Genomic DNA, 16,695 nt, shown 5'->3' on the forward strand with positions numbered 1-16,695 from the left:
TCCTGGCACAGCTGGGTCACATTCGAACATTGCTGCCCTGGGACTTGATGTCAGGACCCGGCAGGACCCAGCCGGCCCCAGGGGACAGGGGAGTGGGAATCGCTCTGCTAAATGATTCTGCTGGCAGGGGGTGTGGTGGGTGAGGTGGAGGGGAGGACCTGCCCGCCCCAGCAGGGTCTGGGGGCCCTGGGGCAACAGGGGGACCTGGAGGGGGGCAGGGAGCGGCAGGTCTGCGCCTCCCCGCTGCAGTGGCTGTCCTTGCCCCGGCAGCGGGGGCCGACGTGGGAGCGGGACTTACAGAGCACACCTCCCAGACACAAGTTGTCAATATGTGCACAGCTGGTGGGGGCTCAGGCCAAGGAGAGACCATTAAGAGCTGCAGGGGAGAGGGCAGGCGGGAGGCCGGCTTTCGGAGGGGAAGGGAAATGGCCCCTCTGAATCACTCTCCCCCTCCCTCTCTCCCTTTCTCTTTTCACAGATAACCAGCCCGAGTCATGCAGTCTTTTCGAGAAAGGTGTGGTTTCCATGGCAAACAACAGAACTACCAGCAGACCTCACAGGAGACATCTCGCCTGGAGAATTACAGACAGCCGGGCCAGGCCGGGCTGAGCTGCGACCGGCAGCGGCTGCTGGCCAAGGACTATTATAACCCGCAGCCCTACCCGGCCTACGAGGGTAGCGCCGGCACACCCGCCGGCTCTGTGCGGGGCAGCAAGGGCCTGGCCTCCCAGCCGTCCCTGCAGGGCCGGCCGGCCTTCTCGGGCTATAGTGTGCCGGACAGCAGCCCGTACCCCGGCCGCTACTCGGGCGAGGAGAGCCTGCAGGCCTGGGGGGCCCCCCAGCCGCCACCCCCGCAGCCGCAGCCCCTGCCCGGGGGCGTGGGCAAATATGACGACAGTTTGATGAAAAAGGCAGCGGTGCCCCCTGGCAGGCAGTACCCAGAGCAGGGTGCCCAGCTGCCCTTCCGGACTCACTCTCTGCACGTCCAGCCTCAGCTGCCGCAGCCCCAGCAGCCCCTGGCATACCCCAAACTCCAAAGGCAGAAACTGCAGAACGACATGGCCTCACCCCTGCCCTTCCCCCAGGGCGGCCACTTCCCCCAGCACTCACAGTCTTTCCCCGCTTCCTCCACCTACTCCTCCGGGGGCCAGGGCACGCAGGGGGGCGGGGGCGGGGGCAGCGGGGGCGGGCAGGGGGCCCACTCCTACAAGAGCTGCACCGCGCCGTCCGCACCGACCCACGACAGGCCACTGACCGCCAACGCCAGCCTGGCCCCGGGGCAGCGGGTCCAGAACCTTCACGCCTACCAGTCCGGCCGCCTGGGCTACGAGCAGCAGAAGCAGCAGCAGCAGCAGCAGCAGCAGCAGGCGGCCCTCCAGAGCCGGCACCATGCCCAGGAAACCCTCCATTACCAAAACCTCGCCAAGTACCAACACTACGGGCAGCAGGGCGCGGGCTACTGCCAGCCGGACGCGGCCGTGCGGACTCCTGAGCAGTACTACCAGACCTTCAGCCCCAGCTCCAGCCACTCGCCCGCGCGCTCTGTGGGCCGCTCGCCCTCCTACAGTTCCACCCCGTCGCCGCTGATGCCAAACCTGGAGAACTTTCCCTACAACCAGCAGCCACTCGGCACCGGCGCCTTCCCCGCGGGCATCACGGACCACAGCCACTTCATGCCCCTGCTCAACCCCTCCCCGACCGATGCCGCCGGCACGGTGGACACCCAGCCCGGCAACTGCAAGGCACCGCCCAAGGACAAGCTGCCTGAGAACCTGCTGTCGGACCTCAGCCTGCAGAGCCTCACGGCCTTGACCTCCCAGGTGGAGAACATCTCCAACACGGTCCAGCAGCTGCTGCTCTCCAAGGCCGCCGTGCCGCAGAAGAAGGGCGGCAAGAACCTGGTGTCCAGGACCCCGGAGCAGCACCGGAGCCAGCACTGCAGCCCCGAGGGCAGCGGCTACTCGGCCGAGCCAGCGGGCACGCCTCTGTCCGAGCCACTGAGCAGCACGCCGCAGTCCACGCACGCTGAGCCGCCCGAGGCCGACTACCTGAGCGGCTCTGAGGACCCGCTGGAGCGCAGCTTCCTCTACTGCAACCAGGCCCGCGGCAGCCCCGCCAGGGTCAACAGCAACTCGAAGGCCAAGCCCGAGTCGGTGTCCACCTGTTCGGTGACCTCGCCCGACGACATGTCCACCAAGTCCGACGACTCCTTCCAGAGCCTGCACAGCAGCCTGCCGCTCGACAGCTTCTCCAAGTTCGTGGCGGGCGAGCGGGACTGCCCGCGGCTGCTGCTCAGTGCCCTGGCGCAGGAGGACCTGGCCTCCGAGATCCTCGGGCTGCAGGAGGCCATCGGCGAGAAGGCTGAGAAGGCCTGGGCCGAGGCGCCCGGCCTGGCCAAGGACGCCAGCAAGCCTCCTCCCTTCTCACTGGAGAACCACAGCGCCTGCCTGGACTCCGTGGCCAAGAACTCGTGGCCACGGCCGGGGGAGCCAGAGGCCCTGCCCGAGTCCTTGCAGCTGGACAAGGGTGGCAGCGCCAAGGACTTCAGCCCGGGGCTGTTTGAAGACCCTTCTGTGGCCTTCGCCGCCCCGGACCCCAAGAAGACGACCGGTCCCCTCTCCTTTAGCGCCAAGGCGACGCTTGGGGCCGCCACGTCGGACCCTGCTGCGGCCGCCTTTGACTGCTTCCCGGACGCGAGCACTGCCAGCTCGGCAGATGGCGCCAACCCCTTTGCCTGGCCCGAAGAGAACCTGGGGGACGCTTGTCCCCGGTGGGGCCTGCACCCCAGCGAGCTCACCAAGGGCCTGGAGCAGGGCGGGAAGGCCTCCGACGGCGTGGGCAAGGAGAATGCCCACGAGGCTTCGGCCTGCCCAGGCTTCCAGGAGGAGGCGCCACCTGGGGAGAAGGCCACCGTGCCTCGGGACTCCACGCAGGAGGAGGCGGGCGGGGTGAAGGAGGAGGTGGGCGGGCTGCTGCAGTGCCCCGAGGTGGGCAAGGCCGACCGCTGGCTAGAGGACAGCCGGCACTGCTGCTCGGCCGCCGACTTTGGGGACCTGCCCCTGCTGCCGCCGCCCGGCAGGAAGGAGGACCTGGAGGCGGAGGAGGAGTACTCCTCCCTGTGCGAGCTCCTGGGCAGCCCCGAGCAGAGGCCGGGCCTACCGGACCCGCTCTCACCGAAGGCCCCCCTGCTGTGCACCAAGGAGGAGGTGGAGGAGGTGCTGGACTCCAAAACCGGTTGGGGCTCCCCGTGCCACCTGTCCGGCGACTCTGTCATTTTGCTGGGCCCCACCGTGGGCGCCGAGTCCAAGGTCCAGAGCTGGTTTGAGTCCTCCCTGTCGCACATGAAGCCGGGCGAAGAAGGCCCCGACGGGGTGCTGGCGCCCGGTGACACCGCCACCCTGGCCCCAGAGGCCTCCCTGGCCCAGAAGCCCAGCAAGCCGGCCGTGCCCGAGGCGCCCATTGCTAAGAAAGAGCCCGTGCCACGCGGCAAAAGCTTACGGAGCCGGCGGGTGCACCGGGGGTTGCCGGAGGCCGAGGACTCCCCGTGCCGGGCGCCCGTGCTGCCCAAGGACCTCTTGCTCCCGGAATCCTGCACCGGCCCCCCGCAGGGACAGATGGAAGGAGCGGGAGCCCCGGGCCGGGGAGCCTCGGAAGGGCTCCCGAGGATGTGCACACGCTCCTTCACGGCCCTGAGCGAGCCCCGCACGCCTGGACCCCCAGGCCTGACCACCACCCCCGCCCCCCCAGACAAACTGGGGGGCAAGCAGCGAGCCGCCTTCAAGTCCGGCAAGCGGGTGGGTAAGCCGTCACCCAAGGCGGCCTCCAGCCCCAGTAATCCAGCCGCCCTGCCCGTGGCCTCAGACAGCAGCCCTATGGGCTCCAAGACCAAGGAGACAGACTCGCCCGGCACCCCAGGCAAGGACCAGCGCTCCATGATCCTGCGGTCCCGCACGAAAACCCAGGAGGCGTTCCACTCCAAGCGGCGGCGGCCCTCCGAGAGCCGTCTCCCCAGCTGCCGGGCCACCAAGAAACTGCTGGCCAATAACCACCTGCCTGCCCCGTTCAAGGTCTCTGGCAGCCCCCAGAAGGAGGGCAGGGCCAGCCAGCGGGCCCGGGTGGCCAAGCCCGGCGCAGGCAGCAAGCTCTCCGACCGGCCCCTCCATGCGCTCAAGAGGAAGTCGGCCTTCCTGGCGCCTGTTCCCACCAAGAAGCGGAACCTGGTTCTGCGGAGCGGCAGCGGGGGGGACGTGAAGGAGGAGGGGGCTGAGGACCCCTCCCCCGTCTTCAAGAGGATGGCTTCACCCAAGAAGGCCAAGCCCGCCAAGGGCAACGGTGAGCCTGCCGTGAAGCCCCCGCCCCCGGAGACCCCTGACACCTGCCTGAAGCTCGCCTCGCGGGCGGCCTTCCAGGGGGCCATGAAGACCAAGGTGCTTCCGCCCCGGAAAGGCAGGGGCCTCAAGCTGGAGGCCATCGTGCAGAAGATCACCTCGCCCAGCCTGAAGAAGTTTGCGTGCAAGGTGCCGGGGGCCCCTCCCGGAAACCCCCTGAGTCCTTCTCTCCCTGAGAAGGACCGTGGGCTCAAGAGTGCGGGGGGCAGCCCAGTTGGGGCAGGAGAAGGTCTCTTAAATGTGGGCCCTGGGCAGAAGCTCCCGGCAGCTCCGGGGGCCGACCCGTTATGCAGAAATCCAACCAACAGATCCTTAAAAGGCAAACTCCTAAACAGTAAAAAACTGTCCTCCACTGACTGTTTCAAAACTGAGGCCTTCACAGCCCCAGAGGCCCTGCTGCCCGGGGGGACTGCCCTGGCACCTAAGAAGAGAAGCCGGAAAGGCAGGGCTGGAGCCCTCGGACTCCCCAAAGGTCCCCTGGAGAAGCGGCCCCATCTAGGCCCGGCTCTGCTCCTGACCCCCCGAGACAGGGCCAATGGCACTCAGGGGGGCGGTGAGGACAGCACTGGTGGGGGAGGCAAAAAGCCAAAGACGGAGGAGCTGGGCCTGGCCTCCCAGTCCCCTGAGGGCCGGCCCTGCCAGCCCCAGACAAGGGCGCAGAAGCAGCCGGGCCACGCCAACTACAGCAGCTATTCCAAGCGAAAGCGCCTCACTCGGGGCCGGGCCAAGAACACCACCTCCTCACCCTGTAAAGGACGTGCCAAGCGGCGGCGGCAGCAGCAGGTGCTGCCCCTGGACCCCGCCGAGCCTGAAATCCGACTCAAGTACATTTCCTCGTGCAAGCGGCTTCGAGCAGACAGCCGCACCCCGGCCTTCTCGCCCTTTGTGCGGGTGGAGAAGCGAGACGCATTCACCACCATATGCACTGTGGTTAACTCCCCTGGGGAGGAGCCCAAGCCCCACAGGAAGCCTTCCTCCTCCGCCTCCTCTTCCTCATCCTCATGCTCCTTCTCGTTGGATGCGACCGGGGCCTCCTTGGCCACGCTCCCTGGAGGCTCTGTCCTGCAGCCACGGCCCTCCCTGCCCCTCTCCTCCACCATGCATCTGGGGCCCGTGGTCTCCAAGGCCCTGAGTACCTCTTGCCTTGTTTGCTGCCTCTGCCAAAACCCGGCCAACTTCAAGGACCTCGGGGACCTCTGTGGGCCCTACTATCCCGAACACTGCCTCCCCAAAAAGAAGCCAAAACTCAAGGAGAAGGTGCGGCCGGAGGGTACCTGTGAGGAGGCCTCGCTGCCCCTCGAGAGAACACTCAAAGACCTTGAGTGCGCAGCCACAGCAGCCGCTGGAAAGCCCCCGCGGCCCGAGGGCCCAGCCGACCCCGCCAAGCAGGGCTCGCTGCGCACCAGCGCCCGGGGCCTGTCCCGGCGGCTACAGAGTTGCTACTGCTGTGACGGTCGGGGGGACGGTGGTGAGGAGGCAGCCCCCACCGACAAGAGCCGTAAGCACGAGTGCAGCAAGGAGCCACCAGCCGAGCCTGGCGGGGACACCCAGGAACACTGGGTGCACGAGGCCTGCGCCGTGTGGACGGGCGGGATCTACCTGGTAGCCGGGAAGCTCTTTGGGCTACAGGAGGCCATGAAGGTGGCCATGGACATGGTAAGAGGCTGGCCCGGCTGGGGCGGGGAGCTTGGGGTCCACAGGACAGGCAGGTGGGCCATCAGGAAGCCCCCTCCTCTTTGCCAGCGCCAAGGTTTGGGCCATACACAGCCGCCGTCACAGATTCCTCTCTGGGGAGTTTTGGGGTGGAGCGGAGGCCGAGGCAGGACATGCTCGCCTGCCCCGTCCCTAACTTCCCACTTCAGCCCATCGGCCTGCCTAGCCCGGCACCCAGCACCTTCCGGCCCCATGCTGTGCGATCAGCTGACCTGCCGGGGGCCCCAGAACACAGTCCGCCTCCCAGAAGGGACATCAGGGCAGCCTACAAAAGCAGGTTGCCCCGTCCAGTACCTACGGGTACTCTTAGGCTCTAAGGTGGAGCTGGGGATTAGGGAGAGAGCTCTCCGCGCACGGTGGGTCGGATGTGTCCCCCGAAGGCAGGGCAGTCTGGGGACCTCTCTGCACCGGTCCTACCGTGTTCCTGGAGGACCTCCAGTCCCTGAGGTCTGTGAGCAGGAGCTCTGGCTGCCTTCTCGCTTCAGATCCCTCCCCGCATGACCAGGGCATGGGTCGTCACCTCTTTGTACCCCGACGTCCTCATCGCAGGCGTGGGCACGGTGGTGGCTGCCACTGCTGGGGGGCTGTGAGGGCCGAGTGAGTTCATGCCCGTGAAGCTGCCAGGCCTGTCTGAAAGCCCACCGACGGTCCTCCGCCAGGACGCGGAACACGGCCGGGTCACGGCTCGCAAGCTCTGTTAGTACCACTCCAGCTACGGGGGGTCCTCGCTCATCACGCTCCCTTCCCAGGGTGCAGGCGGCCCCAGTGAGCAGTCAGGGACTGGGGGCTGGAGTCAGCGGTCTCTTCCTGGGGCCTGTGCTCTTGACCCCCCGCACCAACACACACATACACAGACGGACAGCCACTCCTGAGACGGGACACTCTGCCCGGCCCCAGGGCACAGCCCCTCCCATTGCCTGCCCAGCCGCTGTGCCCGAGGGCCTCGGCCTCCGCTGGTTTCCTGCAGCCACCTTCCACTGCCGTGGGCCATGGTGGGAGACCTTTCCAGGCCCGAGGAAACCCCCACCTCCAACAGGACACCTGCCACTTTCCATGTCTATCCCTTCCTCTCTTTTTCTCTCTCTCTGTCACTGCTCTTGGCTCCTTCCCAGCCCTCCTGAAATGGGCTCAGGGCATGTCCATCATTAGAAAGTAATACATTCAGAACACCAGTTCCCTCCTCCAACGCGTATGCCCCACCAGGCCTCCCATCCAGGCCCTCCCCGCCTCCATGGCTCTGGGCCAGGCTGTGCTGCTTCTCCATCCTTCTCTGAGGCAGGGCCTGATCCAGTCTCTTCCATGGTGGTGGGCTAATCGAGCATGGGCTAAGCCTAAGTCTGTTCCAGGGCTCTGGTCTTACCTGTGGGACCTGCCCTATGCCCAGAATGGCCTCGTGGCCTCCCGCCACTGGGACCATCCCTGGGAAGGTCAAGATGGGGTTGGGGAGGGAACTGGGGGGTGGTGAGGACACACACCAGCAGGCTTCACTGCTCCCCAGCCACATCTTCTTACCTCCCCCAGGGCAGCTCAGATGGGATCTAAAAAGGCCTCCCTGCCACTGATGGTCCTGGGCTGGGCCAGGGCTGGCAGCTGGGCTGTGAGCCTCAGAGGGGCCCATTATTATTATTATTAAGATTTTATTTATTTATTTGACAGAGAGTACAAGCAGGGGGAGCAGCAGGGAGAGGGAGAAGCAGGCTCCTGCTGAGCTGAAAGCCCAACGTGGGGCTCGATCCCAGGACTCTGGGATCATGACCCGAGCCGAAGGCAGACGCTTAACCGACTGAGCCACCCAGGTGCCCCTCAGAGGGGCCCATTAAAGCATCGCCCCCTCACCACCCAAAGGAGCAGACCATGCCCTCAGAACACTCTGGAGAGACGGTCAGGCTCTGAGACTTCCAAGGCTCCCGGCTCCATGCCCTCCCCTCCTGCAGCCTAGGCCTCCTGTCCCCACCAAGACCTCTTACTACCTTGGCTCCCGTGGTGACACACAGACCTGGGTTCAAATCTCAGCTCTGCCAAGAGTAGGTTCTGAGACTCCAGAAAGTCACTGCTCTCTGGGAGCCTTGGAAGGCTGCCTTCTGTTAGCAGGTGGTGGGGCTCCCCAGTTCACAGGGGGGCCCCGTCCAGCAGGGTTCCCAGCCCCTGTACACCTGTTGGTACCTTGGCCTCACTCGCCTTCTGGGGGCCAGACGTTCTGAGGGGCCCTCAGGGACAGCCCTCTTTCTCCTCTGACCCCTCCTGCTGTCCCTCAGCCCTCCCACGCCACCTCCTGGGACCTCAGTTTCTCAGTCTGCCCAGAACCACTGTGGACCCCGTCTCCTATCCAGGTGAGGCCTGGCCACGGATGCAGAGGATGGGGGCGCGCTCTTCTCACTGGATGTTATTAGGAAGCTGCTAGCAAGGGCTCAGACCCCAGTTTGGGCCTCTCCACCAGCCTGGGAGCCTTTGGCAGGTTCACGAGCCTGGCTGGGGGAGCCGGGGCTCAGAGCCGGGGGGCTAGGCTCAGAAGGGCTCAAGGCCTCTGTCTCTCTGTGCCCTGATTTCTTCATGTCCAGAACGCCCCTCATTGGTTTTCTGGGGGGCCTCCGTGCAGGTGGGGGGGCATGAAGCCGCTCTTCTGGTGGTTCCCCTTCCCTGAGGGCTTGGACCTGGGCTAGGCGCCCCCTCCTGCTCCGTCACATCACTTGGGCCGGAAATCCAGGGGCTGTTGGCTTCCAGAGCCCCAGGAGTTCTCAGCCTTGACCTGAAGGCAACGGCCCATCTAAAGGCGTGCATGGAAACCTGATGTTCCAGAATATACCCAGCCCCACTCCCAGCTTGATGCCAGGGGGAGCGTTCCCAGGCATTTCCCCAGGGAAGGTGGGAGAAGACTTTCTCACTCCTGGCCTCTCCCAGATGCTGGGTGTGGGGTCTTAGTCGTGGACCTGGGACAAAGCGCACCCCTGGCCCCGAGCAGTACGGGTGGCGACTGTCCACTCCAAGCCCAGCTCAGCTATTTGGCTGCTGTGTGCTGTCAGGGAGGTTACTCGGCCTCTCTGAGCTCTCCTTGGCAACCTGGGTAGAATTGTGATAATATCAACATCATAAGTTATGAGGGTGGCTGCTTCCAGGCCCCGGGGCCCCTCATGAATGACCCATACCAGTAGCTTAGCGCTGGGACCTGGGCGTACCATCGCTCTGCTTGCCCATGGTATCTACTCCCCAACTCACATAGGGGGCTCTAGTTCCGGACTCTGGGTGATTTGGGGCCCAGCCTGTCCCTCTCCAGGCCCCAGGGCTGCTCTCGATCTTCAGAGGGCCTTCCTGGGGTGGCCCAGCTGTCCCAGCCACATCCCTCTGCAGACAGCTGGGCAAGGTGTGGGGCACTGCGTGACATCTACAGCAACTCTGCCTTGTCCCCTCCTCCGTGCACCCAGGGAGGGCGGGGGGGCCCCTCAGAGGGCAGGACAGTTCCATCCTGGGCTCCGTGCTCTCGTGGCTGCTAGAAAGGGTAGAAGACGATGCTTACTGCCTTCACACTCGCCTGGAGTGGAGGCCTCAGTTTCACTGTCTAGAAAGTGGGGTTCATGACAGTTCCCCCTCATCAAGGGCTGCTGGGAGGAGCCAGTGGGTAAAGACACGCGCCGTACCCTGCACACCGAACCCCACCCCCATGGCACCAGCCCGTGGCCACAGCGGTGACTGGCGTCAAGACTTCTTGTCTGCTGGGCACATGGTGTCTCCCGTGTGATCTTCACGACCGCCCCATAGGGGGAGGCCCCATCCCCCTTGCCCAGGTGGAGCCTGGGGAGTCCGGGTGACCAGCTGAGGTCACGTAGAGTAGAACAGCAGAGCTGGGATGCGAACCCACGAGGTTCAGCATTTATCCATGAGGTTCAACATTTCCCTGCCCCAAGGGGCTCCCCTCATCCTAGCCCGGGGCTGCCACAGAATCAGCCCTCAGGCCACCTGCATCCTCCTCCCAGCCGTTCTCCAGGGACCCTCTCAGGGAGGGAGGGAGGCGGGGCCCATGGGGGGGCCCGTGGGGGACCCGGGCCTTCAGCTGCAGACTCACCCCATCTACCCTCTTTCTTCACCAGACCTGTTCCAGCTGCCAAGAAGCCGGGGCCACCATCGGGTGCGGTCACAAAGGGTGCAGCCATACCTACCATTACCCGTGTGCCAGCGATGCGGGTAAGAGCCAGCCCCAGGGGACAGGAGGGCCCGTCTGCACCCGCTCGCTCCCCTGTCCCCGGGGCCAGCAGCGGGCGCACAGAACGGCAGACCGCATGGGCCGGAGGGGTCCGGGAGCCCCAAACCTCACCGAGCAGGCATGGAAACCCAGGCTCACAGACAGTCCTCCCTTCGTCCAAAGAAAGAGATGGCTCACTGTGGAACGGCAGTCCCCATGAGGCCAGATTTTAGGCGGCCGCAGAGGCCCCTCTGGTCTGCGTTCCCAGGCAGTGGCGTTCTCACCGAGGGGATCTGGGCTCAGGACACCTCTGCCCTCGGCTGCCCCGAGCCTGGGATCGGTCATCTCTTCTTGCTGGGGCTCTTCGGGGCAGGGAAAGAAGTAATGAACACTGCCCAGAAAATGCAGCCCCAGTCCTGTTAGCCCTTCAACTCTGGCGGCCTCCCCCGCCTCCCCTCCCCGACTCCTCTGACCTAGAACTGGGTGGGGGGAAGTTATCAGTGTCCCTGCCTCACGGATGGCAGCGCAGACACAGCCCCCAGCAGGCTCTCCCACTAGCTGGGACCCCCTCCTCCCCATCTGAAGGCCTGCTGCCTCTGCCGTGGGCCGAATGGACCCCCTCACTGTACCCCCCCCTTGCCTGCCCACTTGGTCCCAGGCCAGCAGCAGCCCCAGCTGAGCCACCGCAGGAGCTCACACAGGACTGAGTGGTGACAGGTCCTTGGCCGGGGCTGGGGCGCTAGGACTGCGCAGGGAGAAGGCTGGCTGCAGGGGGGCGTGGGGCTGGGCTGCTCACGGGCTCCACTCCCCACTCTGCACACCATGAACCCGAGTTTAATGTGGACTCAGCCACTTAACCAGACGCATGGCCTTACCCCGGGAATAGCTACTGCGAGCTGCACCCCTCCTTCTACGGGGATTAATTCAGCACCCCCTCTGTGCCAGGCCCGGCGTCTGGCCCCGGCTCCTGGCCCCGGCTCTATCCCCGGCTCTATCCCCAGTTATGTCTTTACAGATAGGCTGCCTCCCCCGCCGCCACGCAGAGCAACACGGACAGACTTTGCCTGTCTGGCTCCACATCCTGTGCTCTCTCTCTTTCCCCCCAGTACCATCCAGCCTCCCCGGGGCTCACCAGTGAGTGGGACAGACTGGGAAATGATGATCCTTGCTTGCCCAAAGTTATGGAGCCCAGACAGGGTAGAGAGTGTGTGTGCTGTGGGAGAGATTAATCCTGTCTGAGCTGGGAGGGAATGCAGGAGAACTTCCCGGAGGAGGTGGCATTGTCACCAGGCCTCACAAGGTCAGGGGAGGTGCGCAGCAGCTGGTAGTGGGCGGACGTACATACCAGGCTTGGAGTGATACAACTTCTGTTTTGAATGAAGTCTTCAGAGGATTCTCCATGTAACAGAGATGTCTGTAGAGCCCCAGGGATGGCCACAGGAAGGGGGCCTGGAAGCTGGGGGAGGAGAAGCTGACTCCATCAGAAGGGGCTTGCTGGTGCAGAGACCACATTGGCACTGAATGTGCAGGCCTGAGGGGGAGAGGGGTGTGAAGCCCAACCTCAGACTTCCCCATGTTGGGAGGCAGGTGTGAGGCCTGCGGGGGTGTGCTGCAGCGGTGTGCTGCTCGAACCACTGGTTCAGGGGTGGGGGGGCTCTGGTCGGCTGTCGGGTCAGCTCCGCCCTGCTCCACGCAGTCTCTCCCACCCAGTGGGCTCGGCCAAGCCCCCCACAGTTGACCCCACCAGGTCCTCCAGGCCACCCGGATTCCCGCGCTGGCTGTCTCTGCATGGGCGGAACGGCAGAGCCACCTTGCTGAGGAGGCTGGCGATCCAGGGAGGGCTCTTGGAGCAAATCTTTTGGCCACCTGTCGTCCGCCACACGCGGCTGCTTCCCTGTGGACAGAAACTCGCCAGCCGTCAGCCCAAGGGGTCATCAGAGCGCAGGAGGGGGCAGTGTGCGGGGAGTGGGTGTCAGCACTTCACGGCTGGCAGGGGGGCGGGGGTGGGGCCCTGGGCATCAGAGGAGCGACAGCCAGAGAAGCTGGGAGAACAAGTGAGCCTGGCGGCCAGCAGTGGGCAGGAGGGGTGGGGGGCAGAGGAACCAAGGCTGGGGGCTGGGCAGGCCATCCGGCGTATGGCAGGCAGGAGCCCCAGGCCTCCGGGTGCACCGGGCACCTACCCAAGCCCTGGCTGTCCAGGGGACAGGCTCTCGGACCGCAGGGTACCGGGACTGTCCCCTTCTGTCTTTCCCCACCACCCTGGCCCACTGACCCCATCCACTGAACCCCATTAAGGAGCACCTCCCAGGGCTAAGTGACTCGGAACTGCTGGCAGAAGCCAGTGCACCACAGGTCCTATCAGCCTCTCCATGCTCAGGCCACGGGCCCCCTCTGGCAGCCAGGCCCCCAGGTCTCCCAGGTGCAGACAACGGGAGAGGCACGGGGAATCGATGACCTGGCTCCTTCCTATGGTCCCTACACGTCCTAGGTGGATGCTGGGGGTGGTGGCTGAGCAAGCTGGTTTGGGCCCTGGTGACCTCTGCCCTTCACATGTGGAGACCCAAGCCCTTGACTGTAGGGCCTGCTGTAGGATGTGGGGCCGGGAGGACACCATGTGTGCAGTCAGCCTGGGGTTTGAGCTCCATGCTCTTTGGAAGGTGTGCGTTCGGTCCCCACGCTGTGTCTGGCTTGTCTGAGCAGAGGGAAGACGAAAAACACGACATGCCCCCGGCCGCTGGCCCAGAAGTGCAGAGACACATGGCACTTTGCAGTCTGAGGCTCCCCAGCTTCTGGCAGCGGTTGGTCGGAAAAAAGGGGAGATAGCCGCAGGCCTGGAGCCTTCCCCAGGCCCTCGGATCTGCCCTTGCCTCCCCACCCTGCCTACCAGCCACCACGCTGTTGCGATGCCACGGCACAGAGCCACAGCGTGAGCAGGAGGAATGTGCTGGAGGGAGAGGACTTGCTTGGCTGACTCAGGCCTCCGGCTATTTATGGGTTTGGGGTTTGTTCAGAACAATGGCCTGTGGGGCATGGGAGGGAGGGACTGGGGGTGGTGGACGGGGACTCAGGGTTGGGGGGGTAGGGAAGCCAGGGCCTCCATAGGTGGCAGCAGGCCCCAGAGTGGGGACTTCCTGAGATACCCGTGCACGCCTGGGCTGCGGCGGGCAGCAGAAACTGGCCGGGCACAGCCATCCTCTCTGTTCCCCCAGAGTGGCCAGTGCTGTGGGCACCCACGTGCTTGCTGGAATTCACCCAGATCCAAGACCTCAGTCTTCCCCTGCCCCCAGACTCAGGTCTGCCTCCCCTTCGAGGCCCCCACAAGGACAAACCCATATCGTGAGTGCCTGCTCTGAGCCACACACATGCAGGTGGCTTACATGCATGGCTCTCATCAGTCCCCGGGATAGAGACACGGTAGGTGGCATAAAGGCCCATTTTACAGATGTGGAGACCGAGGCTCGAAGAAGTAGCTGATACTTGAATCCAGACCTGTGACTGCACCACCCAGTCCATCAGCCTGCTCGGTATCAAGGCCTTCCAGGGGCTGGGCATGCATCCAGGGAAGAGGGCAAAGCAGGTGCATGGAGCTTGCCTTCCAGTAGGGCAGAGACCATGAGCAAGTATATAAAGCACTAGAAAGTATATAGACTGGTATATAGACCACTAAGAGGATATGCCAAGTGTGGCCAAGCGAAGTGAGGCGGGGGCAGAGGAGAGACAGGCACAGGGGGTCTGCTGGAGCTAGGAGTCAGGGAAGCCCTCCCATGTGACAAGAAGGCCCTTCAGTCCAGGGGAGAACAGGAACACATGGGCCAGCAGGGCTGGGGGCAGATGGAGGTCAGTTCAACCCGGACGGAGTTTAGACCCTGTAGGATTCCAGCAGGTCGGCTTTACTTTTTGCAAAGAAGCCCTGTAGCCCATAGGCTCAGGGGCACTAGGTCCCCCGCCCACCGGGCGCCCCGACGCGACACCTGCAGCCCTCCTAACCACCCGCACTTCTTTTTGGTGCCAGGTTGCATATTCATCGAAGAGAACTTTTCTTTGAAGTGTCCCAAACATAAGGTAGGTGACCACGAGGAGCCTTTCCTGGAAGGGGTCCAGGCTGGAGGGGAGCCCCACCCCCCGACTCTCAGCAGGGCCCAGCCCCCATCTGTCCACTCCGTGGCTTATCTGTGGCCTTAGGGGCAGGTTGGCACACGCTGGTCATAAAGACTGCCTTACAAGGAGACGGTCCTGAGGGAGGGAGCCATCGCAGGTGGGGGACAGGAAGGGCAAGCAGGGGCACAGGACGATGGGTGCGGAGGGAGCTGACGGTGCCAAGCTAGACTAAAGTTAAGGCCTAATGTGAGGCGGGGTACCTCCAGCCTAGGAGACTCCGCGCAGCACACGCGGTGCGGACCGGGCGGGAAGGGGCGGAGCCTCTCGCGGGGCCAGGGCCGCGCCGCAAGGGGCGGGGCTGGGGTTTATTAGCCCCTAGCACGTGTCCACCACCGGCAATAACGGGCGCTCGGGCGTCTCTCGTCCTGCAGAGGCTGCCGTTGTAATCCACCCCAACGGCCGGAGAAGCCGCGGAAGCCCGCCTGACCGCCGGCCGCCGAAGGAGAGGAGCCGCCTGCGCAGCCCCCGGGCCTTTGAGCTGCTCCCAGCGCGGGGCCAGAGCCGATCCTTGATCCGGATTCCGGGTCTTGGATCTGGCGGCCTAGGGCTGAAACTTGCGGTCCCGGGTTGGGAAGAAAACACGTTCCTGGGCCGCCTGCTCCCGGAACAGGACGACACGGGGCGTTCCCGCCCACACCCTCGGGGCCAGGCTTGGAGAAGGGGAGCCCGCGGAGCGGCCAGACTCCTTGGGGCACCCAGCCTCCGGCGGGGATTGGAGACGCCTTTAACTTGGGGACACGCTTCTCCCCGGGGTAGTTCTAAGACGACGTGGCACACATTCCACGTGGGTGCTGCCGCCACCGCAGCTGGCGTGGCTTGCAACTGGGCGCCCTGGGGGAGGGTGTGGGGGGTCCAAAGGGCCCTGGAAGTGGCCGAGTGCGGCTCCAGGCTCCAAGGCGGTGAGGGGTGGGTGGGGAGGGAGCCGAAGCCTTGCTGGAGAGGACTAGGCCGGAGGCTTTGAAAGGAACCTTTGGAATTGTGTCCTTCCCACCCACCTGGCCTCGTGCGGTTTGGGCAGAGCCGGGGGAGTCCGGGACCCATGCTCAGGGGATGCGGGCTCCCCGGGTGTGGGTGGGGCTGCCCCCACCCCTTTGGCTTCTGTCGTCCCCTTTCCAGTCCTCCTCCCCACCCTTGGAGTGCCACCTGGGAACCCAAAGGAAAGGAGTGGCGACCAGAGCGCACTTCCGGTGGGTGTGTGACAGTCCCTCTGCAGGACCACCCGACTCCAGGGACAGCAGCGCCCACCCGGCACGGGAGCAGAGACAGCGCTAGATTCGTGTACAAACCTGTGTACCCCTCTATATATATGTTACATAGAATGTATATATGTTGGGAACATGCTCGCTTCTCCCGTGTGTCGCTGCCGCCGTGCGTCGTGCGTCTCTCAGCACGGGGCCCTTCCCGGGAAGGGGGCTCTGGAGATGCCCGCCTTCCCCACGCAGCCACCACTGGCCCAAGCCAGTCCCCGCCAGTCCGTCCGCCTGTCCGTCCGTGTCCTCAGCTCTGTCCACGCTTCGATAGGCCTGACGCAGCCCCCAGACTGGGGCCGCCCTAGCAACTTCCTGTACATATGACTGTAAAATGGTAAACGTGTGTATTATATCTGGCCTCGTTATATAGTGTATATATATGTATACATATACATATATATAATATATATGAAGACTGTAAATGTTAAGACGACTAGTGTTCTTATTAGTATATTGCTTCACACTGAAGATTGTGTGTATCGAGCTGTTTCTAAAAGATGTTTATTTTCCTTAAGAGTAAAAAACAGTCATTGCATTCAGAAAAAAAAAAGTCAATAAAGATACAACGATTGTTTTGGAAGTTTGCAGCCCGTGGATTCTAACCAGATTCCGCTGGGAGAGGGGGCCAGGCCTTAGGTGGGGTGGGTGGGAACGGAGAGGAAGGCTCAGCGGGGCCCAAGGGCAGCCAAAGGATTTTAGTTGTTACCCTTTGGGCAGGAACAAGAGACAGGCCCCTGCTTCGTGGACACCCAGCCACCCACACCTCATGCAGCCCCAGGGTCTCAGGTTGTGATGGGGATCCAAGACTTCCCCAAGCATGGGAGAGGGAGAGCCCAGACAGAGTGGGGGAGGTGAGACCAACTGCCCCGACAAACAAGGATACCAGGCTGTGGCTCCTGTCACAACAGATCCTTCAGGTCATGGAGACATCCTCTCATGTCACCCTGGGAACTCAGGGGTAGAAGCAGGGAGGTGGGAAGGGACAGCTCAGACCACAACAGCCCTTCAGGAT

The 16,695-nt window shown here is 64.1% G+C and overlaps 1 protein-coding gene across 2 annotated transcripts in view; it reads left to right on the forward strand.

Annotated features, from left to right (window-relative positions):
- The window catches only part of RAI1 (retinoic acid induced 1), a 118,699-nt gene extending 102,436 nt beyond the window's left edge, over positions 1-16,263 (forward strand). For both annotated transcript variants that reach the window (XM_047707859.1, XM_047707860.1), the window contains 4 exons: positions 479-6,044; positions 10,184-10,277; positions 14,288-14,337; positions 14,805-16,263. In XM_047707859.1, the coding sequence (XP_047563815.1) occupies positions 495-6,044; positions 10,184-10,277; positions 14,288-14,337; positions 14,805-14,819 (5,709 nt within the window). In that variant the 5' untranslated portion in view covers positions 479-494 and the 3' untranslated portion in view covers positions 14,820-16,263. The remainder of the gene's footprint in view (positions 1-478; positions 6,045-10,183; positions 10,278-14,287; positions 14,338-14,804) is intronic.
- Positions 16,264-16,695: the final 432 nt, after the last annotated feature.

The sequence above is a fragment of the Lutra lutra genome, chromosome 16 (genome assembly GCF_902655055.1).
Source record: "Lutra lutra chromosome 16, mLutLut1.2, whole genome shotgun sequence".
Classification (NCBI taxonomy): Eukaryota; Metazoa; Chordata; class Mammalia; order Carnivora; family Mustelidae; genus Lutra; species Lutra lutra.